Source organism: Kogia breviceps, chromosome 9 (genome assembly GCF_026419965.1).
Source record: "Kogia breviceps isolate mKogBre1 chromosome 9, mKogBre1 haplotype 1, whole genome shotgun sequence".
Lineage (NCBI taxonomy): Eukaryota > Metazoa > Chordata > Mammalia > Artiodactyla > Physeteridae > Kogia > Kogia breviceps.
This window is the reverse complement of record NC_081318.1, coordinates 74,884,889-74,910,455: the sequence shown is the minus strand read 5'-3', so window position 1 is coordinate 74,910,455 and position 25,567 is coordinate 74,884,889. Positions and strand designations below refer to the sequence as shown.

The 25,567-nt window shown below is 42.4% G+C and overlaps 1 protein-coding gene across 6 annotated transcripts in view; it reads left to right on the top strand.

Annotated features, from left to right (window-relative positions):
* The window catches only part of RAPGEF5 (Rap guanine nucleotide exchange factor 5), a 237,837-nt gene that overhangs the window by 6,635 nt on the left and 205,635 nt on the right, over window positions 1-25,567 (top strand). For 4 of the 6 annotated variants that reach the window (XR_010842255.1, XR_010842254.1, XR_010842256.1 and 1 more), the window contains exon 1: window positions 7,946-8,329. The exons of 1 other annotated variant lie outside the window; for it this stretch is intronic. Coding sequence is in view for 2 of the 5 variants with exons in the window: in XM_059074040.2 (XP_058930023.1) it covers window positions 8,099-8,329 (231 nt within the window). In the remaining 3 variants the exon portion in view is untranslated. Of the gene's footprint in view, window positions 1-7,944; window positions 8,330-25,567 lie in introns of those variants that run through there. One more of the 6 variants, XM_067042644.1, reaches the window with a different exon arrangement.

Here is a 25,567-nt window from a genome sequence, read left to right as displayed (position 1 = left end):
TGGGTTAGAGTCTGCATGTAGATCCTGTCTAATCTTCTCAGCAACCTGGTAGTATTAGTATTACACAGAACAGATCATGGAGGCTCAGAGAAGTCAAGTAATTTAAGACCATGTAACTAGAAGGTGGAAAAATCTGGGTTTAAACTCAGGCCCATCTGGTTGCAAAGCACGGGTCTCACCATTCCATCACCCAGGTCCCTCTAGTAGCCACCTTTGTGGAAATCACTACTTCTGTGTCAGGATGAAAGTGGTATTACTTCAGCAAAGGTAGCTGGGAAGTGGGCAAGGCAGAAAGCTTTTTTAGCCTGTTCACATCTCCCTCCTTTCTTACTATCAGAGAGAAATTTTTTTCTAACCATGCCCTATAATAACAGTTTGCAAGTTCCTTGGTCTTGGGACACCTTTACACTTTTAAATTACTGAGCTTTTGTTTTCTGTGGGTCATGTCTATGGATACTTACTATATTAAAATTGAAAAGAGCAAAAATTTTAAAATATTTATTAATTCATTTAATAATAAACTGATTATATGTTAATAGAAATATGTTTTATGAAAAATAACTTCTCCAAAACAAAACAAAGTTAGTGAAAAGAATGGCATTGTTTATATTTTTGTTAATTTCCTTGATGTTTGGCTTAGAAGGAGCTGCTCGAGTGCCTTATCTGTTCCTGCATTCCATTTGTTGCAATATCACATGTCCGTAGCCTCTGGAAAACACCAGTGTATCCTCATGAGAAAATGAGAACAAAAAAGACAAATAACATTTTAGCATTATTAAGAAAATAGTTTCTACCATACGGAACCCCTGCAAGAGTCTTGAGGATCCCCAGAGGTCCCCAGACCACACTTTGAGAATTGCTGCCTTATGTAACCACTTCAGTATTCACTAGGGCCAGTGTAGAAAGTGAATGTTTGGGTTGGATGGAAACTTACAGGTCACTGAATCCAATCATGCGTCTGATAAAACGAATTTCCATCAAGTCTGGTGTAAGCCCCCTATTTTGCAAGGGTAAGGACAATTTTAGGTTCAAAATGGACTTTAAGTGGATAGAAAAGCCTTTATTATGTTGAGAAGAAATTTTACTCTGTGGTTTCCATCTTCAGTCTTAACTCTGTATAGAATGAGTCCAATTTATCTTCTGCGTATTCAAGGTATATTAAAACAATGACCTTGTTGTCCCTTGAATGCTGTCATCTTCTTTAAGCTAAAGAGCTTCTTTATATTTAAGAATTTAGGAGACATTCCTGCTCTTGAGTGTTCTCTAGCCCCACATCTATATCTTCTCACCAAGATCTTCGAATAACAATTTGAACTCATACAATGTTGCCAGAATGTTCTAAGGCAGATTTTCTCACTGCTTACTCTGTACTTAGCTTGTGTCAATGCTACAGATGCTTCAAATTCACAAACAGAAAGAAACATACTGTCAAAGGTTTCTGTCTTCTGGTTGGGCATGACCTTTGATACCCTGTTTGCTTTCCCACTCCCTTCTGCCATCCTGGTCCAGGCTCTGCTTTCTCCAAGGCATCATTTCATCTCTCCCTTCCCTTTCACCCCTACGGGAAGGCAGTGCTCTAGGTGCAGCGCTTTGAGGTTTGCAAACAGCTTTACAAACGTCATCTCATTTAATTAGCACAGAAACTCTTCACAGAATGCATGAATGCAAGTATTATAAGGAAAACACAGAAGTTTCCATTAACCCGATTTTATAGATTACCATGTTAATACTTCATGCCTGGGATTCTATAACCTGCTTTGCTGGCTGCCCAGCTTTCAACGTCTCCCTATTTTAAAGCACTCTACATACTGATGCTAAAATCATCTTCCTTCCCTGCTGATCTGAACATGCCACCATCTGGAGTCCATTTATAGCCTCCCATCACCCTTGGGATAACGTATTTTACTGTGACCTTTGAGACTCTGCATCTGCTAAGACCTCTGGCTTGCTTTCCTCAACCTAAGATGACAGTGTTTGGCTAATCACAGCTTTGTTCATTCATTTGTTCATCCAGCATTCATTCATGAAGGCATTTTTTAACTTAGCATCTACAATGTGCTAGTCACTGCAATAGACACCAGAGGGGAATACAAAAATGAATCATCGCTGCCCTCCAGGGTTTTATAACCTCATCTAGGTCTTACATGCAAACATTTAATTCAAATACAAGACTAACTGTGATAAGAGAGGCCGTGAAAGTAGATTCATAGTTGTAGGTATACTCTGGGGTTTACCTGAGGAAGGATTAATCCCAATGGGCAGAGCTGAGAAGGCTTCTGGGAGGAGATATTGTTTGATCTGTGAAAAGATGAGTAGATTTCCATAGCAGAGCAGGGAGGATGGGACAAGACTGGCTCAGCTTTCTTGCTGTCTGTTGATCAAGTTATTTTTCTTATTGCCTTCTTACTCTGTCTTCTTGGGTATTTTTTTGCACCAGTGTCCTAACTACCCAAGGGCCTGGTAAACTTGCACACCTGACTTTAAAAAAGAAATTTCCAGGATGATAACAGTAAATGGCATATAAAGAGGCATGAATAGAAGGGTTTTGTTTCAAGATTATGAGTGTAAGGAATAGAGGACAAACTTATAAGGAAAAGCATCCACCCTGATCAGCCAGTCTCTGGCTGGAGCCACCAATGCTAATAGCGTAAGAAAAAATGTACCATCCCCGAGGGGAATATTTGCATGACACATAATGCGTGATGCACTACACAAATAATAGCACAGTATCACACAGATTTGTTATGAACCATCTGATGGCAGATAGTTCTATTTATGATGCTTGAACGCTAAAATAAAATGAGTAAGGCTTAACATTTTTAGGTTTGAAACATGTTTCATTATTTTGCTACATTTCTCTTGACTGCATATTAATTCCATAAGAAAACATAAAAATAATGTTAGTATCAAGTACACAGTTATATGTGGCATTCTCAGCGAGGCGGTATGCACTGTATTGGGTTTCTAGTGCAAACTCTGCCTCTGATCCCCCATTACTCACCCTTAGTCCTTGGGAAGGTCTGCTTCAATCTCTTTTGATCATTACATATTAAAGTGTTGGCAGACTTGAACAGAGAGGCGAAATTGTATTTAGGTTTTCCGTTTCAGAGAGCTGGTAAAGCAATGCAAAACATCTTAAATAGAGGAAAAATTAAAACAAGAGATGTTGGGAAGGCTTGGACACCAAGGAGGACTCACCAAAGTCTTGATAGCTATGGTGTTAGGAGTCTCTTTAGCATGACATACATTGTGTACATTTATCGGGAGATACGTAGGTACACAGGGAGGGGAAAAACAGAAGGGAAAACCCAGCTAACAGATGCTTTCCTTGGCGTTCTTTTTTAAAAAATTAATTAATTTATTTATTTATTGGCCATGTTGGGTCTTTGTTGCTGCACGTGAGCTTTCTCCAGCTGTGGCGAGCAGGGGCTACTCTTCATTGCGGTGCGCGGGCTTCTCATTGCGGTGGCTTCTCCTGTTTTGGAGCACAGGCTCTAGGCGCGCGGGCTTCAGTAGTTGTGGCACACGGGCTCAGTAGTTGTGGCGCACGGGCTTAGTTGTTCCGTGGCATGTGGGATCTTCTCAGACCAGGGCTTGAACCCGTGTCCCCTGCATTAGTAGGCAGATTCTTAACCACTGCACCACCAGGAAAGTCTTTCCTTGGCGTTCTTGATAATCACATGGGACCACAAAAATTAAAGGGGGAAAACCAAGGTGAGTCACTGCTTCAAATTTCATACAAGTAGAAATGGAAAGACACACGCTGTGTGTTCTCCAAGGGCCCCGTGCAACGAGGGGTTGAGTGTCTCTGCTCCCTTCTGTCCTCTGAGCACTGCAGTCCAGCTCCACCCTTTACTATCAGATATCTGGACCCCAGCATAGTCATCTCTCCAGTCTTTTCTCTTGAGCGCCAGCTCACCCTCTGCTCTTGCTGGTCAGATTTTCACTGGGGTACCTTCTAGTTTGGTTAGTTTAACGGCTATGTAAAATGGAAATCCTCAAAACCAGCTCCCCATACTTCCTGACTTCTCTAAATCCAGAGCCATTTTTTAAAATTTAATTTTTTTGAGTAGGTAATATTAAAAAAAATTTTAAATTATGCTTGAAAAACGTCTCCCTTCTTTCCTTTCTCATGTAGCCTAGTCTGACCATTTGCAAAAAACTTCACGTTTCTTCACACACATACAAATATAAGTATAAATCTCCCCTTTTTTTTGAATTCATAAGGGAGTATGTTCTTCACACTTTTCTGAACCATATGTTTTGGTCATCTATTGTTGTGTAACAAAGACCTCTAGACTGAGTGGCTTAAAACAATTTGTTGCTAACTCTCATAGTTCAGTGGGTTGATTGGGCTCAGCTGCGGAGTTCTTGTTTTGTTTTCTCCCTGCAACTGTGGTTGCAGTCAGATGTTAGCTAGTACAGGGGTCACGTGAAGGCTTGGCTAGACTGGAGGTTCCAAATGGCTTACAAATGGCTGGCAATTGATGCTGGTTGTTGGATGGGAGCTCAGTTGCCAGAGCGCTTCTATCTAGACTCTCCAGATGGCTTGGGCTTCTCACAGGAAGCTGGGCTCTGAGTGGGACCCTCCCAAGAGCCAGCGTCCCAAGACAGTAGGAAGTGAAAGCTACCAGGTCAATTAGGGGCTACTTACAGAACAGGCACTGTTACCTCTGCTGGATTCTACTGGCCAAAGTAGTCATAGGGCCAGCCCAGGTTCAAGGAGATGGAGAAATAAATCCTGTTTTCTTCATGGGGGAGTGGCAAGATTGTATTGCAGAAGATCGTAGGGATAGGAGACACTGTGTTGGTCATCTTTGTAAAATACAATCTGTATCACCACCTGAAGTACTTTTCTACTTCTCCTAACATGTGTCCAAGCCCTGAGGAGCTTTCTTTTATAATCTCTGACATCGAACCTCTCTCTGTTTCCACTGACCCCGCTCATTCAAACCCTCATCCCTTTGTAGCTAGGTGAAAGTCAGAGTTATCTTCCTGGTCTTCCATTTCCCCTCACTGCAAATAGCCAATAAAACTTGTGTTTTCTCACCATATGTATTTCCATAAACTTTAACTTTGATGATGTCATTCTCCAAGTAAAAATCAGCTCTGATACTGCAGTGGTTTTGTTTGACCTGTGCAATGTTGCCATACATAGGATTTGCTTTTTTTTTTTTTTTTTTAACTTGCAACATTGCAGAATCAGGAGAGTTTATGTAAAAATCCAGATTAAGCTCCTTTTGAAAAACTGGGTCCTTACATGTGATAAAATTCAGTTCTTCAACTAATATGTTCTAGATACTGAACAAAAGGAAAAAGACTTTCAAGCCCTTGTGGGACTTATATTCTTGTTGTGGGGAGGCAGACAACAGAGAAAATGGATAAGTAAAATACATAGAATGTTGGATGGCAACATTGGAGAGCTAGGAAAGAGAGCAGGAAAGGGGCAGATGGGAAGAGCTACAATTTAAAATCACATGGACATGGATGGCCTCACTGAAATGGAGACATTTCAGTTAAAAAAAAAACTTAAGGAGTAGAGGAAGGGTAACACTGAATTCTAGAACTATGCTTTCTAACAGAGTAGCCCAGAGCCCAAAGTGGCTATCTCAATTTATATTAATTAAAATTAAATAAAATTTAAAATCCAGTTTTTCAGGCACACTAGTCACATTTCAAGTGCTCAAAAGCCACATGTGAGTAGTGGGTACAAAGCAGATACAGAACATTTCCACCATTGCAGAAAGTTCTACTGGACAGTATTTCAGAGGAAGTGTATTCCATGCAGAGGGTACAGCAAGTACAAAGGTCCCGGGGTGGGGTATTGCTTGATTTGAGCTAAATACTGGCATGGCTCTTCTGCTTACACATTCCTGCTATTCCTTATTGCCTGTCTTATACTATGGCTATATGGTAATTGTCATTTAGCAGCTTACCCCAAGCCAACTTTCCAAAGGTCCTGTTGATTTTGAGTTTTAGACCTTTGGTCAATACCATAGAATCTATGGGATAAAGTCCAAACTCCCTGGTCCTCCATTGAGAAGCTCTGTGAAAGAGTGTGAAGACCAAGGATTTGGACTAGGAGTCAGGACACGTATGTTCTATTTTAAAGCAGAGGAGGTTCATGGTGTGATTCAGAGGGTATTATCAGGGGTGATATGGCATAAGCATCCCCTAATCAGAGTGATTATTGACCACAAGTGTCCTGGAGGGCCTCTACAGGACCAGGGCTAAAGGTCTAGTGGACCTTTCGTTGGTGTTTCAGGAGGGAGTTTGGAGTATGGAGTATGACATAGGGGCTCAAGGCAATGACGAACTACCAGTGGAAGCAGAAGTATTTCAACATTATATAAGCTGGTACCCTCATATGTGACATACAAGTGGATTTCAGCCTTCAGTATATGTGATAGGTGTTTTGAAATTGTAATGGATGATAGAGTTTATTGTAGGGCTCTTTCCAGTAAACACACACAGCTTTAGGTGACAGGATTTAAGGCTTTCTCCAGTGTGTCACCAGCATCCATTCTGATATTTTCTCCTTCTTCTTTATCACATGATCCCTCTCTCCCACCAGTATGACACATTTAGTCCCCAATATGTTCTGTGTCCTACCACCTTGGCATTTTTCTCATGTTTTTCCTTCTTACTCAAAGGACCAGCACCCTTCTTTCTGCCTGGTTGAAGCTTCTGGACTCAGCTTGAAGGCACAGCTCAAGCTCCCTTCACTGACTTTTGCCTGTCCCAGACCAGAAGGATTTCCTCGCTCCTGTGGCCCTCAATGCTCATTATTCACACTCACTTGGCAATTACCAAGAATACAAGGCAATATCCTTGTTATTTTATATTTGTATCTAGTCCTGGGCCAAGTTTTAAGTTCCTTGAAGGCAGAGGTCACAGGTCATTCTTCTTTTTTCCTTATGTGGCCATATTTCCGTATATATTTGCCAAGCGTCTACCTGGTGAGGGCTGAGGGTACAGGGCTAAACCAACCAAGGGCCCCGATGTCCTGTAATCCTCACTTGTCAATTTTTTTTTTTTTTTAACATGAATAAGCTTACTCAATTCTTAAAAGTCTTAGGCAAAGATAGGGACCCCAGTGTCCTACTGATAAGGAGTAAAAGCGCTGGCTGGCCCTCGTTGAAGACAGATTGATCTGGGAGGTGAAGTTTCACAGCTATCTGGACATGAAGTCCCTGCTGGAATAGTTTCACTCCCAGGGATCCACTTTTCCTACCTCCTGGAATGGTGTAAACAATGATTCACACCACAGTAGGCCTTTACGCTTTACCAAGCACATTCATCATATGCATCAGGCTTTCAGGGAAGGTCAGGTTCCAACTTGTTAGCAGAGATTCACCTCCAGGTCACCAGACTTGAACCTATTTTGCTAAACATCTAGCATAAGGAACGAACAAAAGTCTTCTCCCCTTAGCCTTTAATGATGAATGTGCCAAAGAGGGGACGGCGTGGGGGGCAATTCTACCTCACTGGTGTTTGACTTGTAAATACCGAGCCTATTTTGAAGTTCTCTGGCAAAAACCATTTTGGGGAATAGCGATTACGATTTTGAGCCAGGCTGTGGTGGGGACGGGGGAAAAAAAACATTGCGCACACGGGGTGGGGTTGGTGTGCTCCAGACTTCCCAGCTCACTTGGTCGAAGTTCAAGTCAACGCTGGCAGAGAGGAAAAGGGGGTGAAGCGGGACTTTTCAGACTAAAGGAAGTTGGGGGATGGGCCGGGCAGTAGAGTGGGTTTGGTGCTGGATTCTGGGGATTCCGCACCTGTGGAAGAGACGGTTCCCAAGGTCCGGGGAGTGGCTGCCGGGGTCCAGGTCCGCGGGCGGAGGTGTGCCGCCGGAGAGGGCGGGGCGGGGCGGGGCCGGGCGCACCTGGGCGGGGAGGGGGAGGTGCGCGGGGCTGAGCTTGGCGGGGGCCGCGGCGCGCGCCAATGGGCAGCGGCTAGCTGCGCGCCCCGCGCCCGAGCCGCAGTCGTGCCCTCTCACTGACTGGCGAAGGCTTGGACGGCGCGCGGAGGCGAGCGCGGTGAAGAGGGGCCGCCGGCGACGCAGCCTTAGCCGCAGCTGCACCGCCTTCTGGGCATGAGGATGGCCGTGGGCTCCGTCAAGATGCAGCCGCCGTGCGAGAGTCCGGCCCTGGCCGCGGCGGCGGCGGTGGCGGCGGCGGACGGCGCCTTTCGCCGCAGCCCCAGCGCCCGCGAGCCGGAGCGCGAGCCGCTGCAGGTGCCTCCGAGGCCGCGGCTGCGGGACCTGCCGGCGCTGCTGCGGAGCGGCCTCACTCTGCGGAGGAAGCGCAGCGCCGCCGGGGGCCGGGTGAGTGGCAGGGTCCTGCCGGCCGGGATGGGCGTGGGCGGCGCGCACGTGGAGCCCGCGCCCACCCTCGCGGGCGACCGAGGGGGGCGTCTGGAAGTTGGGGAGGTTCCAGGAGGGGCCCCCTTGTGAGGGACTGGGCAGAAGAGGGGCCCGGGACGGCAGGGTCGTGGGATTCCCCCAGGGGAGCGAAGGTTTGCCCTTCCCCCACATGCACCTGAGTTAACCCAAGCGCACCTGGTTTCAGGCTGCGGGACCGTGAGCGTCGCCGGAAGAAGGGCCGTTTGCCTGTCCCCAGAGGGGGAGCTGCAGGTGTCCGGTGCCTAACAGTCGGCCAGTCCTTTCCCGACGTCGAGCCTCAGGCCCCACGAGTGGAATCTCCGTTTGCGGGGGGCATGAGACGTGTGCGCTGGTGTTGGGACGCCCCGTTGCAACCTTTGGGTATCGGCACTGGCTCTGGCCGACGCTGCGGACGAGGGGGAGACCCCGGAGTTGGAAGCTCCGAGGCGAGCTTTAGCTCCCGGGTTCCCGAGTCGCCAGCACATAGAACTCAGCGACACCCCCAGAATCTTAAATATTGACTTCCTGTTGGTGTGTTCGATAGGATTTCCTGGTGGAGGACGGTGCCTCATTGGGTTCTAAGGGCATCTAATGGCCCGAGCAGGTCAGACGTGTTTTGCGGTTAAGAGAAGCGGGGCGGCCTGGGGTCTTTCATAAGTCACCCAGCAGGCCCTGCCGGGGCCTCTGGCCACGGGGCTGACTTGTCAGGTGTCCCTGCTCACCGGGGCCTTGGGCACCTTTTGATGGGTTTTACTGAGCTTTTAAAAATTTGCCATCCTTAAGGAGACTTGACCGAGAAGCTACCACAGTGTAGATTTTTTGGACTGTAAGTTAAAAAAAGAAGTCTTGGTTGTCTGCCTTAAAAGATCTTACTGGGGGACTTTCAGCTCTTGCAAGATAGGTTTGTGGAAACTTGAGAGTTAGGGAGAAACACTGGGTTTGGTATATGGACTCATTTGGTCAGGGAGGGGTCTGAATTGATGGAGGTCTTCGGCTTTTCTAGGCTGTGTTTCTCTTTTCCTAAGAATTTTTCTTCCCGTGTAGGGATGACTGTACATGAGCTACCTCAGAAGAATGTTTGAGGATTAACTGAGCGTAATAGGACATCTTTAAGTCCATGACCAGGGGAGTTTAGGAGTTACCCACAAATGACCTTAACGTGTGGCGTACAGGATGGCCTGCAAAGAAAGGGAGGAAATGTGTCCCAAAGATGTGATAACTAAATAAACACAAGAACCAGAGTTATAGACCTTGCAGGCGTCTAGGGAAAAGTAGGTCAAATCATGTTCCTATTATCCTTGACAGTTACTTTTTCATGGCACAGAATACTGAAGATGTGAGGGCAGCCAGACAATCTGTGAGCAGAATTGCTGAGGGTTTCTTTATAAATAGATCTGGAGTGTTCATCTGCATGGAGGCTTGTGTTTCCCTCGCCTGGGATGATGTTGTGGTGGACCTTGCCTAAATACATATTTACTTAATTATTCTGAATGTGGTTACTTCAAATAATGTATACTTTATTGGCCCTCTTTAGTTCTAATACTGTATGACTTCTCTTTGGGACATTCCAAACACATTTCATAAGTGCATGGCCAGTATTTTTATTGGAGGAAGATTGTCAAATTTTCCAATATTGGAAGCCCATAATTTTCAACTATTTTCCCCTCCTTTGGTTCTGGAACCACCTTTGTGTTTTTGGAACCTTCCCATCAAAGGAGTTGGAAAGGGTTTAAAAGAAAGAGAAAAGTAAGGGAAATATGTACCCGTATTAGTTTGTTCAGGCTGCTATAACAAAATACCATAGGCTGGGTGGCTTAAACAACAGAAACTTATTTTCTCACAGTTTTGGAGGCTGAAAAATGCAAGATCAAGGTGCCAGCGGATTTGGTTTCTGGTGAAAACTCTCTTCCTGGCCTGTAGATAGCCACCTTCTTGCTGTGTCCTGACATGACCATTCCTGGTGCACATGGAGGGAGAGAGATCTCTCTCTCTTTCCCTTTTCTTTTTTGTTTTTTAAATTGAAATATAGTTGACGTACAATATTATGTTGGTTTCACGTGTATTACATAGTGATTTGATGTTTGCATACATAACAAAATGATCACCACAAGTCTAGTTACCATCTGTCTCCGTACAAAGTTATTGCAATATTATCAACTATATTCCTTATGCTGTATGTGACATCCCCATGGCTTATTTATTTTATAACTGGAGGTTTGTACCTCTTCATCTTGTTCACCTACTTTGCCGCCCCCCACCACCCATGACCACCTGTTTATTCTGTGTATCTTTGAGCCTATTTTCATTTTGTTTGTTTTTTAGATTCTACATATGAGCTCATACAGTATATGTCTTTCTCTCACTTATTTCATTTCGCAGAATACCCTCTACATCCATCCATGTTGTCACAATGGCAAAATTTCATTTTTTAAAAAATGGCTGAGCAATCTTTCATTATATGTATATGCGCCATCTTCTTCATCCATTTGTCTATCAGTGGACACTTAGCTTGTTTCCATATCTTGGCTATTGTAAATAATGTGGCAGTGAATGTAGGGGCACATATACGTTTTCCAATTAATGCTTTTGTTTACTTTGGGTAGATACCCAGATGTGAAATTGCTGGATCATGTGGTAGTTCTATTTTTAATTTTTTGAGGGACCTCCATACTGTTTTCCATATTGGTGGTGCCAATTATAACCTTAACCAACAGGGCAGGAGAGTTCCCTTTTCTTCATAGCCTCGCCAACACTTGTTGTTTATTGTCTTTTTGATGATAGTCATTCTGACAGATGTGAGGTGATATCTTATTGTGGTTTTGAATTGCATTTCCCTGATGATTAGTGATGTTGAGCATCTTTTCATGTGCCTGTTGGCCATCTGCATGTCCTCTTTGGAAAAATATCTCTTCAGGTCCTTTTTAAATGGGGTTATTTTTGTTTTTGTTTTTGATGTTGAGTTGAGGAGACAGATCCTATATATATATATATATATATATATACACACACACACACATACATATATAGAGCTAACACTGATATCAGACTGTACTGCCTATGTTTTCTTCTAGGAGTTTTATGGTTTCAGGTCTTACATTTAAGTCCTTCATCTGTTTTGAGTTTCTTTTTGTATATGTTGTGAGAAAGTGGTCCAGTTTGATTCTTTTGCTGTAGCTCTCCAGTTTTCCCAGAACCATTTATTGAAAAGGTATATTCTTTCCTCCTTTGTCATAGATTAATGGACTTTATAAGCATGGGTTTATTTTTGGGCTCTCTATTATGTTTTATTGAGCTGTGTGTCTGTTTTTGTGCTTTACCATACTGTTTTGATGACTGTAACTGTAGTATAGTTTGAAATCAGGGTGTGTGTGATACCTATAACTTTGTTCTTTCTTAAGACTGCTTGGAATCTTTTGTGTTTCCATACAAATTTTAGAATTTTTTGTTCTCATTCTTTGATCTCTCTCCCTTTTCTTATAAGGCCACTAATTCCATCTTGGAGACACCACCCTCATGACCTAGTCTAACCCTAAGTACCTCCCAGAGCCCCTCCAAACACTATCATCTTGAGGTTTATGGCTTCAACATATGAATTTTGGGGGAACACCAACATTCAGTCCATAACAGAAGGGTTTGAAGGAAAGAGAAAAACATGAGAAATATGTGCCAAACCAGTGGATGACTTGTAAGCACCTGGGGTCATGTGGTTAGCCCCTTGGTTAGGGCAGTGATACCAGTGCAAATAAATCATGGCTTAGATCTTTTTGTGGACCTTTAGTTTTGTATCTCATGGGCACGTACTTCCAGATTACAGCTGACTGATTATAGGGACAAGTTAGCACAAATTCATTACTACTGGTAAGAAAGTAGCTTTGTGCATTACACAAGTTGGTAAGAAAGTTTGCAACTTCTGTATTGACCAAGATCTGATTTAGGAATATGTGAGACTCTTGCTCGTGCTCCCACAGATCTTGACAATCTGACGTCAACTGTCATCTAATAAGCTCTTTGTGGGTTGTGTTGCCCAACCCAGGTGCCTTGTAGGCTGTCTCTTATGAGGAAAAATTAAGCTGACATTTGTTAACTGCTAGAACTCCTGGTTCCTTGGTTCAGTCACTTCTAATCATACTGAATTCAGAATGCAAACTGATTAAGACTCTTTGCACTGCTTTAGGGTAAATGGGGAATGGCTAAATTTTTCTTTCGGGGAGGACCTCCTAATAAAGTCAGTGGTAAGATAAGTCACAGATTGAATTTCCACCAAAACCATTTAATTGTTTGTTTCTTTTTTTAAACTTTGTGTTATGGAGATTATGAGAGAATAGTATAATTACTACTTACCTGCAGCACCTATCAACATTTTGCCAATTTGGTTTCACTTATTTCTCCTTTCCCCACTTTTTTTTAATGGGGGCTGGTATATTTTAAGGCAAAATCCTAAATATTATGTCATCTCATTCATATGTGTTTCAGTTTACATCTCTGATAAGGGCTTTTTTCCTTAGAAAAAAAAGAAAAAAACATAAAAATTGTATGCCTTTCTCAAACCTAAAAATATTAACAAAATTCCTTAATGTAATTCCCATATTTAATTTTTCTCAAAGATGTCTTTTCACTTATGATTTGTTGCAGTCAGGAATTAAACAAGGTCTACACATTGCATTTGGTTGTTAGGTTTTCAAATCTATTTTCTCTTATAACAACCCCCCTGCTTCTTTTTTCATGCCTTTGATTTGATGGAGATAGCGGGTCATTTGTCAGGTAGAATGTCCCGCTTCTGGGCTGACTTCTTACTTGTGGTGTTGTCTAATTTGTACCTTTATTTTCTATGTTTCCTATAATCTGGCAGTGAGATGTAGAGGCTTGATTAGATTGACTTAAAGGCGAGCATCCTTGGTAGGTGTTACTGTGTAAAAGTGTTGCATCACATCACGAGACATGTGATGTCTGGATGTTTCTCTCTTTGAGATATCAAGAGTGATTAGTGGGTTCAGGTAGAGTCAGCTTACCCTTCTACCTTTCACCTAATGATTGTAGCATCAATCATTGATGATTGTAACCTAGATCCATATGATGATGATCTAAATCTATCATTCCTCTTGCATTTATCAAATGGGATTTTGTCTATAAAGAATTTACCCTCATGAATTACTTAGGTCTCCTGAAAATCAGATCATGTAGGAAAGACAGGGAAAAAGCTTAGTTTTCTTCCGTTTATCAATTTTCTGAGTTATGATTTAGTGCCCTAACAACCTCCCATGATAATCAATGAGTTTTTCTTTTTCAGGTATCAGTAAGATCTTGTGGATCTTAATGTCTTTGTTTCAGTCCATTGAAGTCAATATTCTTGTTGATGCTCAGTTTAAACTTATCACCTGTATACTTTTTACAAGGCCCTAGTAGTCTCTAATACCTTTCTTGCTTTCCAGCACAAGGTATTCTAAGCTTATCTTGTCCATTTCCTGCTCCAGACCCAAAATCAGCCATTTTCCAAGGAGTACTGATTCTTTTTACTGAAAACCATTTGTTTCCCCCAACTTTTTCCTCTCTTAGTAGTTGCATTTTTTTTAACCTTTAGTTTAAGCCTTTCATCTTAAGTTTTTGTTGCTTTTAAAATTCTTCTCATCAGATGTTTCTAAGGCTGTCATTTTCTCCCTCTAATAAAATAACTGGTAACTACCATTCCCTCTTTCTATATATACTGTCAGACTGCTGGGACTGGCTTATTTTGGGCTTTGGCTGCTGTGATATTTTCTGCAGTGTTCTACCACTTTCTGCATCTCCTTGAAATCTGTTTCATTTACAGAAGCTAGAATGATTCACCAGTTGCACCAATTCGACTGTTCACCGAAGTCCTCCAGAGATGCTCAGCCTTTGGATTATTAGTCTTCTCTCCCCTGACCTCTTCCCTTTAGCCACCCTTCACTCAGGCAGGGTCCCTATGACGTGACAAGCGCTCTTCAGATTTGAGAAACTGGAAGTTCTCACTTTTTCATTTATTACAATCTCTACCCCATGACTCCCTCTCAAAGAAGAACAGAGCTGCCCATTTCCTGTGTCTGAGCTGGAATGTTTCAGGTGTGACTTAACACCCTCCTCTGCTGGAAATGAGACTTTGTTGACTGAGAAGCACATTCTGCTCCAAATTATACCAGTATGGCCGATTTATAGTCATTTTATACACACTTCTCATAGGCAAAGCATGTAATTTGTTCCTTGTATTTAAATTAAAATCAATGGCTGACACTTCATAGCACTTAATTATGTGCCTTGCATGTTCTTATATAAACTTTAACCCTCACTACAAGCTTGTGTGTTCAATGCTATTATTTGTATTCTACAGATGAGGAAACTGAAACCTAGAGGTAACTTGCCCAAGATCAAGTGGGTAGGGGAAGGGAGGTTTGAATCCAGCCAGTCTGGTTCCATAGTCCATGCTCTGACTTGACTCTCTCAAATGCATTGAGGGCAAAGGGTCTATTTATTCTGAATGCCCATAGCCTTATTGTACCTTCCCCTATGACCTTCCACTCTGAGAGTGGTCAGTTCATGCTGTAGATAATGCCACATGTTAACTTTTCCTTCATTGGAGCACAAAGAGGCTTGTGATCCACCTGCTGGGATTGGGTTAGGGAGCTGAGGGCTGGAGGAGGGGAACTACTGTGGTTATAGGTGTACGGTAACTAATATTTACTAAGATTAAAAGGTGCATTCAGTGTGTCCTAAGCAAAAACACCCAGTCTCACCTTGATCAATCCAAAAAGCTTGTGGATTCTTCTTGCTTACTTCTTTTCTTAATCTGCTTATGGTAGCCTGTCAAAAGATGAAGGCCATTAAGGGAGGTGTGCATCTTTCAGGAAAGGTGAGTCAGGTCAGATATGAGGGCACATGTTGGTTTTATTTGAGAAACATTGACTTCCTACCAGCTCGAACTTTGATATCATAGAACTATGTTGACCATGTCTATAAGTAAAGTAAAACTCCGTGAGTGTCACTTCTAAAAATATTTGGGAAGAAGGAAAAGAAATTACAGATTCATTTATTCTATTTTAATTTCTTGTAATTCTAACAAAGGACCTCAAGGGCAAGTTAATGCCATATTGACTTTCTTTTTCTCCCCTCCGACCCCCTCACACAGGCTTTGGTTGAATAATTAGATCAGAGGAAAAGAGCTTGGGCCACAGCTTCAGAAACTGGGTTTGAGTCACAGGGCTATCACTTGCATGTTATTCTCTGCATGTATCCTTGCATGTTATTCTCTGCGCTCTCTAAGCCTCAGTTTCTTCCTCTGTAATGAGATACACTGTGGATCAGGCTTTTCTGAGAGACAATGTATGGGACGTTTTGGACACACCGGAGCTTAAATTTTTCCTTCCCCAGCTGGATGCTTATTCTAGGCAAATGGACTTTCATAGACATATTTATGGAAATCTCGGCACAAAAAAGTTTGCTTTCATATGCAATGTCAGTTTCCAAGTTTTAAAAAAACGCGATGTCCTAGCATATAGTTAATATTTTAGATAGTGTCTAAATACTGGTACCCTAACAAAATAGTCTGAGTTTCACACTTGCACTGTTTCTTAAATTGACTTGGCAGTAATTGGTAACTTGTACAGCTAAAAATAGATGGAAAGGTGGGAGAAAATTCTTTGGGGATGACTTGGAGTACTTGTCATTTTTTTGCCTCAGTATTTCATAACAAGCCTGGTTGGGAATACTGATCTTTCCAGTAATGAATATGTTACCTAGGAGCAATTTGTGAGAGGTTATAAGATTTTATGGGAAGTTGAAATAGTTACAATCAATGACTTTTTTCCATGGCTAATTATTATTATGATGTATCAGTCATAAATGGGTATGGAAAAGGGAGAATCCACAGACACTGCTGTGGATTCTGGCATGTCTTTTATCAGATTGAAACTTCAATATTCCCCTAAAGGGTGGAGGTATTTTCACCTGTGAGGAAACTACAGTCCAGAGAGGTTAAGTAGCCTTCCATGATCACCCAGCTAGGAAATAGTATAGGTAGTATGGAGCCCAGGACCGTCTGATTCCAAACTCTGTGGCCTTTCCCCAAAACCATGTTGTGTAAGACATTGACAATAATTATAACGTGGTGTATTGAAACAATGGGTGCCCCAGACATTTCAAGTTTAGTGCAAAACGCAGCTTATTTTCTTTCCGATGTCTTTAGTAATGGCTTCCGGGATCGATCTTTAATTACTCGCAAGATTTGGCGATGGCTTGAGCAGCAGCTGTCCGTCATCTGCCAGCACTGTCAGCCATTGTACAAGAAACATGAAGGTTTGGGATGACTCATTCTGGAAACCACTGCTCACGTGGTTTCGAAGCTGACTAGCTCCGTATTACAGATGGACTTGGAGATCTATAAAGCAAGTAGGTTCCTTTTTAGGAAGACTGTTAGAGGAGGTAGAATGAGTTTCTGGTAACCCAGGAGTTACATTTCTGAAGGTGACTTGTTTGATAATTAAGAAACTTCAGATTAGGAAGGGGGAAGTGTGCATACCTGTCAAAGTAAATGAACCCATTTATAATTGAATCGAGTTATTGAGAATACACAAGTATCTTTGAATAAAGTTAAGCTTTGGGATATTTACCTTTTAATGTGTGATTACCTGAAGCAAATGGCTCTTAACTTTTTTTTTTTTCCCCCCCGAACCCAAGCCTTTTCAGGAGTCTGGGATAGCACCCTAGAAAAATGCACGTGCAGACATAATTTTGTATCTCATTTCAGAGCACTTGTGGATGTTCTGAAGCCTGGGTCACCACACACCCCTAGTTAAAAGGCCCTTCTTCTAGAAGCAGCACCATGGCTCTATCATTATTTTACTTTTTATCTTCCTCTAAAAATCTGGCACAGTATGAAGTGCTCGTTCAGTAAACATTTTCCCGAATTAAAGCATTTTATTGGCTTGTTGAATTGGAAATTGCTCACCTCTAAATGTAACGAAAGCTTCAGTGAGCCCTGGGAGGTGGTGGCATTGATGGTGATAACTATTATTATTTAACAGATTGTTATATAACATTTATCATATCCCGGTCGTTTGAGGTACTTTTAAGAACATTAACTGATTGAACCCTCATAACGTGTGGCAGGTACTCTCATTGTCTTCTTCTTGTCTAAAGTGGAAAATGAGGTACAGAGAGGCTAGGTAGGTTGCCTGAGATCACCTAATAAATAGAGGAAGCAAGATTTGAACCCAGGAAATCTGGCTCCATGTTACAAGGTTCACCTGTTCTGCTGTATCCTCTCTCCAAATAAAAGAATGTATTTCCTTGATTACAGTCTCTCTCTCTTTTTCATTTTAATACTTTTGAAATAGGGATGTGTGTTAAATTGATGTGGTCATTTAATGGGATATTACTTTTTTCCTTGTAAAACTATTATTAAATTGATAGTATACCTTAAAATTTTGGTGTCTTAGAATAAAACAACTATAGGAAGCCATGTTTTAGTTTTTAAATGTAGCTGAATAGTTTATCTGTAGAAATATCAAAGTAAATCACAGCTTTAAAATGGTGCATACAAATCACTCACTTCTGGGTCTCTCCCATGTATGCATGTTATTAAACTTTGGTTTGATTGTCTCCTGTTAAAAAAATAAATAAAATAAAATGGTGCATACAAACAAAACCCCTATTTGTGAAGTGTGAAAAATTGAAGAGTATATTAACAATTTACCTGAGCACTGATAATTGGTTACGTAATGACTTAAATGACAGAGGAAAATACATTTAAATTTTTTCCTACAAAAAGCATGAATATCCTTAAAGTAATGTTGAAGGTAAAATTATATATACATAGAAAGCTTATTATTGGTTCCCTCCAGATTTTTTTTTAAGTAAAATTTAAAAGTTAAACTTCCCATATAAATTCCTTTTTAAAAAAAAAAAACTAAGAACCTTGAGTATACCCAAATGCCAGTAGATTTAGACTTGGCCTTTGAGTCACTACTGTACATTATGTGGGGAGTTGGCAGATCTTATCTTTTGTGACTCAGTTAATCTTTTTAATGCTTCGTTCATGAGAGGCATTGGCTTCTCCCTCATAACCCTCGTAAAATGCTTTTCTTTGCATTTTGCACCATTTGTGTTATTTGTAGTAAAAAACATAATTCAGGATTACTAATAAAGGCAAAACATACCTTTCTAAAGTTAAAGAGTCCAGAAAACCAGGGCTTCTGCAATCTAGCTCATAGTCTTCCTGTATTGTTTTCTAACTTGTCTGGCAACTTACGCTCTAGCCCCATTGGTGGTTTTGCTGTTCAGTTCTGTCGAATTTGACCTTGTCAGATCATTTACCTGCAGCTGTTATGAGGTGTACATGCAAATACTTATGGTTGCCCAACACTTCTGCCTTTGGTGCTGACTGTAAATTTGTTTTGCCCTCACCTGTTACTGTTGAGGGAAGTGAAAGGCTTATCACTTCTGTTTGGTTTAACACTCTAAATGTTGACTATAATGAACAAACACTACAAATGGTTCAGTCCATCATATTGTGCTGTGAATTTATATATAGGTATGAAATCTTCTTTTGTAGGGGAAAACAAAAAAGAAGTGTGACGTTACCTTTTAGATATCAGGGGAAGTATGATGCCTGTTTCATTCTATGAAAATAGAATTTGGCTTTGGTATAGGAGAGAGGACATTTTTCTGTGTGTTTGTCATTTAACAACTGTGTGAATAAGTCAGATAACGCTTTTGAGTCTCCGTCTCTAAAATGGAATACCAGCATTCTATCATGATGGAATTGATGTTGGGGGAGGGGACCAGTTTTCATTTCTTGGCCCTTGTCTGCCCAACCAAGGTCGGAGCGGTGGTCTCTCTCCATTGAGACGCCAGCTCAACCCCCAGAACACTTTGGGGCGTATCTTAGACAGAGGGGAAGATGGGTCTTTAATATTCACCTCATCTCTTGAGCTGGAGAGGAGGAAGATAATGCTTTAGTAGAAAGAGCATTTGAAGGAGCAGGAAGATTCTGATTAAATCGCGAATCTGTCATACCAAAAGAATAAAAAGGACATACCTATGAATCTGTTTCTAGAAGATTAAATCATTTGTTTGGCCGTAAACAGAATTCTGGGAGAGGTGTCAGAAGAGAACTTGTGACAGCAGTCGTTTGTGTCTAGGGAGAGCTTACCAGGTGGTTTTATCTTTTAGATAAGAGGCTTTTTGCTGTTTCTTGTCATCAGTGAAAGCTATTTCTTAGCCTTAAATTAGCATCAATATTTGTTTTCCTCTACTGTTTAAAATTTATGAAAAATCATCAGATAGCACCCATTGAAACACTGAAATTTCCTACTCTTCTTGGCATATAACTTCTTAAAAAAAAAAAAAAAAAAGAAGAAGCTTCCTAGTCATATTCTAATCTACCTTGACTATCTCATGAAGTTAGAGCTTAAAACAACTCAGCACATTCAGTTCATCAGCAGTTGGCTGTTCACTCTGCTGTCATTTATATAAGACTTTACATTTGCAAAGTGCTTTCACATTCTTATTTTACGGTTTTCATCGCTCTGGAGTAGGTATTCCTTTCGCATATAGACAGAACAAGTTACTGAGCTTTTACATAGGGCACAACCTCACCGGCTGTGAAGCAAAGGTAGTGTCCACCTCACAGGGTGGGAGTGGAAGTAAATTAATATGCACAGTGCTTTTCAGACAGGGCTGGTCGTGCTAAGGAGGCTGAGTGTGAGTTGCTGCTGTTGTCCTTTTGCTGCCATCACCATCATTGCCTGAAATGACAAATGTGAGGGATTTCAGGATAAAGCCCTTTGAAAAGCTGAAGTAGGTCTTATTGGTTATGGTGGTAGCAATTAAGTCAGAGGCTCAGACATTGGTATCTTGCTAAAGGTCACAGTGAGGAAGTTAAGAGTCAAGGGCTCCTTCGGCTGGAATGGTCTCTGATAGGATATCTATGGTCTGTTCTCCCTAAAGCTGTCAAAAATGGGGTGTAAAGGAGGACTTCTCAAACTGTAGCATACACATACCTGAGAATCCCTGAGAGCTTGTTAAAACACAGATTCTCGGGCCCCAAACTTAGAGACTTTGATTTCACAGGTCATGGATGGGGCCCAAGAATCTGCATTTCTGTCAAGTTCCAGGTGATGCTAATGCTGCTGGGTCATGGACTCGCACTGGTCTAAAGGGTCTTAAAAGTTTGGTCCCCTTTAACAATAGGAAAATTACCGAGGCTAGGAGTCTACCTGGTTTTCCGTTTGCCGCCTCCATGATGGAAGGACAAGCCAAGATGGCAGTCTGACTATAAGAACTTGATTTAATTAATACTATTGGAAACTCCCCCTTATTGGTTTCCACAAAGTGAGGGGCAGTTCAAAAAGCAATGAGCATTTGAAACATAAAGGGTCCATGGCAGCTGAGTGAATTAATTCTGTCTGTCAACCCCCTGCACTCTCTTCTGTGTTCTGGTCTATACCTTAGAGTCTGCCCTCTGGATGTTCGTCACGAGGGCCCACGCCATGTGGCTTTGGTTTGCGTTCAGTCAGTGGAAGGCCAGGGGAGGAGAGGAGTCAGGTGGGTGTCTGCCCCTTCTGCCCGCCTCTCTCTTTCAGTGTGGTACTGGCAGTGACTGTGACCCTCTGTTACTAGCTACAACAGGGCAGTCTCTCCTCCATCACTTCGGCTCTCTCCAGCCTCCAGGAAAGCTGTGTCTTCCCTTAGTCCCTCCTGCCTATGGCTGTTAGAGCCTTGTCATTACTAAGCCCTGTGTTCTGTAACCTCTCCTGCTGGGTCTCAGAACCTTGCCCACACATCCTTGATAGGCTCTCTTTTGAGAGGACCCTGGATTGATACAGGAGCCTAAGGAAGAGCAGTGACAGTAGAAGGTGTAGCCTTGGGTGAGAAGAACCTTGTGAATGGAGTGCGCATGGGCAGTGATTGGCCCAGCCCCTGCCCTTTTCTCAGACACCCTTAGCGTTGTTAGTCTATACACAGGAGTTACAAGGTCTTTTTGTGGTACTTTGATCTGGCTAAATTTTGTCACAGTATATTGAACATGTTTTGAAATGCCTGCCAGAACTACATTCACAAAGTAACAGATAGTTGAATTAGAATAATTACGCCTTCGGTTCCTTTGCCCGTGGGTTCCAGCGATGGGCGTGTCAATAAGGTGAAAAACACTTTTCATGGTTTTGGCACTCAGCCACATCATCATCTACAGTGACGTCACCGTGAAGCAGGACCACAGCACAAAACTCATACCAATTCTGTGTGTTTATCAATTCTTTTATTTTTTTTGCTTGTTTGTTTTGCGGTACGCGGGCCTCTCACTGTTGTGGCCTCTCCCGTTGCGGAGCCCAGGCTCCGGACGCGCAGGCTCAGCGGCCATGGCTCACGGGCCCAGCCGCTCCGCGCGCATGTGGGATCCTCCCGGACCGGGGCACGAACCCGTGTCCCCTGCATCGGCAGGCGGACTCACAACCACTGCGTCACCAGGGAAGCCCCTTGGCATTATTAATTGAATGTTTAACCTTCAAATTTCCTTATGAGTTTATAAAATTTTTTTTTCTTTTTTTGGTTGTACGCGGGCCTCTCACTGTTGCGGCCTCTCCCGTTGTGGAGCACAGGCTCCGGACGCGCAGGTTCGGCGGCCATGGCTCACGGGCCCAGCCGCTCCACGGCACGTGGGATCTTCCCGGACCGGAGCACGAACCCGTGTCTCCTGAAGAGGCAGGCGGACTCTCAACCACTGCGCCACCAGAGAAGCCCTATCAATTCTTTTATATTGAAATGTTATGCCCAGGTTGAAACTATTTCACAGCTTTTAGAGATTTTGGGGGGGGTGGTGGATAGTGAAGGTTATCTTAATACTTTGTCTTAATAAATGAAATGTTTAAAGACAAAACAGACCCTTGATCTCAAATTTTCTGTTGTTACAATTCTTTAGGAAGAAGAAAAATTCTCTATGAGGAAGAATGAATTCTGGAATTTTTTCCCTCTTTCTGGGTTTTCATATGTTTATGTGTCAGAAAACATGGCTATGTGAGGGAGTTGGGGGTGTGACCTCATACAATTGAGGCAAATCATGAATCACCTTGTGTAACCGGGGCACCGATTTAAGCCATGTGAGCCCTTTGTTTTTGCTGGATTTTCCCTCCTTTCTGGTCATTTATCCAGTAGGACTTGGTGGCTGGGCACCCAGAGAAGACAAGCCACAGAGGAGAGGATCCCAAGTCTACCAGGAAGGGGATGGTGCCTTCCTAGATGGAGGCTGCCTTGAAGCGGTGATGTGTGAGCATCACGTGTTAGTGGAAACTGACCAGAGAGAGTAAGAGGGGTTCTAGTGCAAATGATCCTGAGAGAGTTTGTATCCTGTCCAGGGAACAAAGAGGAGCTCAGTGTAGAGGAGGGGGCATGGCTGGGCACCCATCGTAGGCTTCTTTTCCAGTCAGACCCTGGGGTGATGACGGTTCTTGCTGATCTACCTTGTTTCCACCTCCTTGAGTGGAAGACCTCCCCATCTCCCTACCTGGCGGAGGAGCCCTTCTCTTCTTAGTATCTCTATCTCCAGTTAGGCCCTGAGAAATCTCTGGGAGCCTTTGTCCTGGTGTTTTGAGGACTCATCTCCTTACTCACTTCCCTTGGAATGAGGTATCCATCTTCATTTTTGGGTTAGGTTTCCTTTGGCTCTACCCTTCTTGTTTTTCTTTCCTCCTCCTCCCCCTAGCTTTGTTCCCTAAGGCTTTTCTCGTGGACCGTTTTCCCAGCACGTCTTCTCTGAATCAGCTCATCCTATTGTTTGCTCTCCTTGTTTCCCCTCCTTGTTTCCCTGCACAGCCCCCCTATTTCTTCATCCTTTTACCACTTACCTGGCTCCAGCTGAAGGCTGTTTGATGTGGAAGGGGATGCTACATGCTCTTTTTAGAAGTTTGGGTGATTCAAGCCCACGTTTTCATGTTAAAGATTATTAAGACTCTCAGGGCAGGCCTTATCCAACCTCCCTTAAATTTTTTTTTTTAAGATGATTTAAGCTCTTACAGCACTTATATCGCCCTCTTCCCCTCCCTTCGTTAATTTCCCAAGACAAGAGGAACTTCTGCAAGAGCTTTAATAACCACTGTCTAACTGGTCTCCATTGGGGGATGCAGAGTTTACAAACATTGATTTCTGATTAACATTACATTTTCAAAACTACCTCCTTTAAATAGAGACTTCTGTCCTGGTCAAAGGTATTCCTCTGGTGAGAACTAAGATTGTGAAATTCAAAATCAGTTTCATTTCTTAATGACCGTAATAAATGTAGAACCTTCATTTAAGCAGTTAGCTGTGGGAGTACAAGGCTAAACAGAACACAAAGTAAAGTGAATTAATAATTTTGTTAATCATTCTTTCACTGCAGGCAGCTTCTTAATAATGTAGCACCTACCCCTTACATCTCAGACTGCTGTCCAGTGAGTCATCCTCACTTTTGCATTTCCTGGTATCTTTTCTTCCTTCTACAAATCTGTATAAGGCACCTACCATCTGATTTGTCAGGATAGCCTAGGTTTTGCTGCAGTAACAAAAGTACCCCCAAATCTTTGTGGCTTAACACAGCAAAAGTTTATTTCTTATTCACAGAAAGACCATTTTGTGTCTGGGTGCTTGCGAGGGCAGCTGTCCTCCATGTGGTGGCTCTGCTTCCATCATGCATTTCCGTGTCATCACTGTGAAATGTGAAGAAAGAATGGAGAATTTCACAAGGGCATTTAAATGCACCTGCCTGAAGGGACTTTTGCTCTCATCTCATTGGCCAGAGCAAGTCACATGACCTCACTCATAGCCAGGCCTCAGGGAAGTGTCCTCTTCCCAGGAGCTCTGAAGGAGAAAAGGGACACAGATATTAGGAATGTCTCCCTCAGGCTGCAGAAGCTGAGAAGTCAGAAATGAATAAAGGCATAATACCAGTCTTGTAGGTCCAGCTGGGGAGGTAAACATGTTTGTATTGTTACAGTATAGTCTTACAAAGCTGTACAAATTGCAAAATATATAGCACGATAATGACCATGATAGAACAGAAAGCACCTAGAAGCACAAAGTGGGAACAACATCTACCTCCCTGGGCTGGAGACGAGAGGAAAACTTTAAGTGGAGGTGACATAAGGGCCGGGCTTTGTCTGTTTGCCAGGTTTAGGTCTACGTTACCTTGGTAAGGGCGGTATCTGGTCTTATCTTATGTGCTGCATCACAGTTAAACTAATCATTTGGGATACAGCTCGAAGAAATAGGCTTATCTCTTCTTTAAGACCTCAAGAAAGAAATGAAAGCACAAATGAAAGCAAGAGAACAGATTTGCCAGTTCCCATGAAATGTGACACACAGTATCCTTCTAATGAAGACTTGCAAACACTACTTCTCCTGAGCAGTTGTGCTCCTGGCAGTTCTTTGATCTCAAAAATTAAACTTGCTGTTACAGTAGGAAAAGAACAAAGCAGGTGTAAAATAACAATCAAGGTTAGTTATTCGGCAGCAAAGGTAGTACATACTGCACTTCGATTTGCCCAGAGATTCTGACATATTTTACGTTAGATATAAATGTGAGTGGTGTGTTAACAGTGCAAAGAATTTGCTTTATAGACAAAAGAAGACAGTCTTGTCTTCAGATCTAATAAAGCCACATTCTTTCCCTCTTTCACTGCTGTAGCCCCAGTGGCCTTGTTGCTGGTCATCCGTCATGCTGGGCATTCTTGTACCTCAGGGCCTTTGCCCCTGTTGTTTTCTTTATCTGAAAACTTCTTTCTCCAGATACCCACTCACCTACTTCAAGTCTTTGCACAAAGGCCATTCTTTTGATGAGATGCACTGAGCACCCTATTTAAGATTGTAACATTTACCTCCTTCCCGTGTCCTATTCCACCTTCTAATAAATAATTGATAATTAACTTATTTATTTTGTTTATGCTCAGTCTTTCCCCACTAGTGTGTAAGCTACCCAAGGGCAAGGATTATTGTCTGTTTCATACGTGGTTGTAAATTAGACCAGTGCCTGGAGCATAGTAGGTTCTTAATAATGCTAGAACACATGGGGGATATTTTCTTCCGTTAGACTTCCTCTAAACTGTACATGAAGTTGTATACTTACATTTATTTCCTTACATAAAACTTCACCACTTTTAAATTCAATAAATATTATAGCGTACCAGCTACCATTCCCTAAGGGAG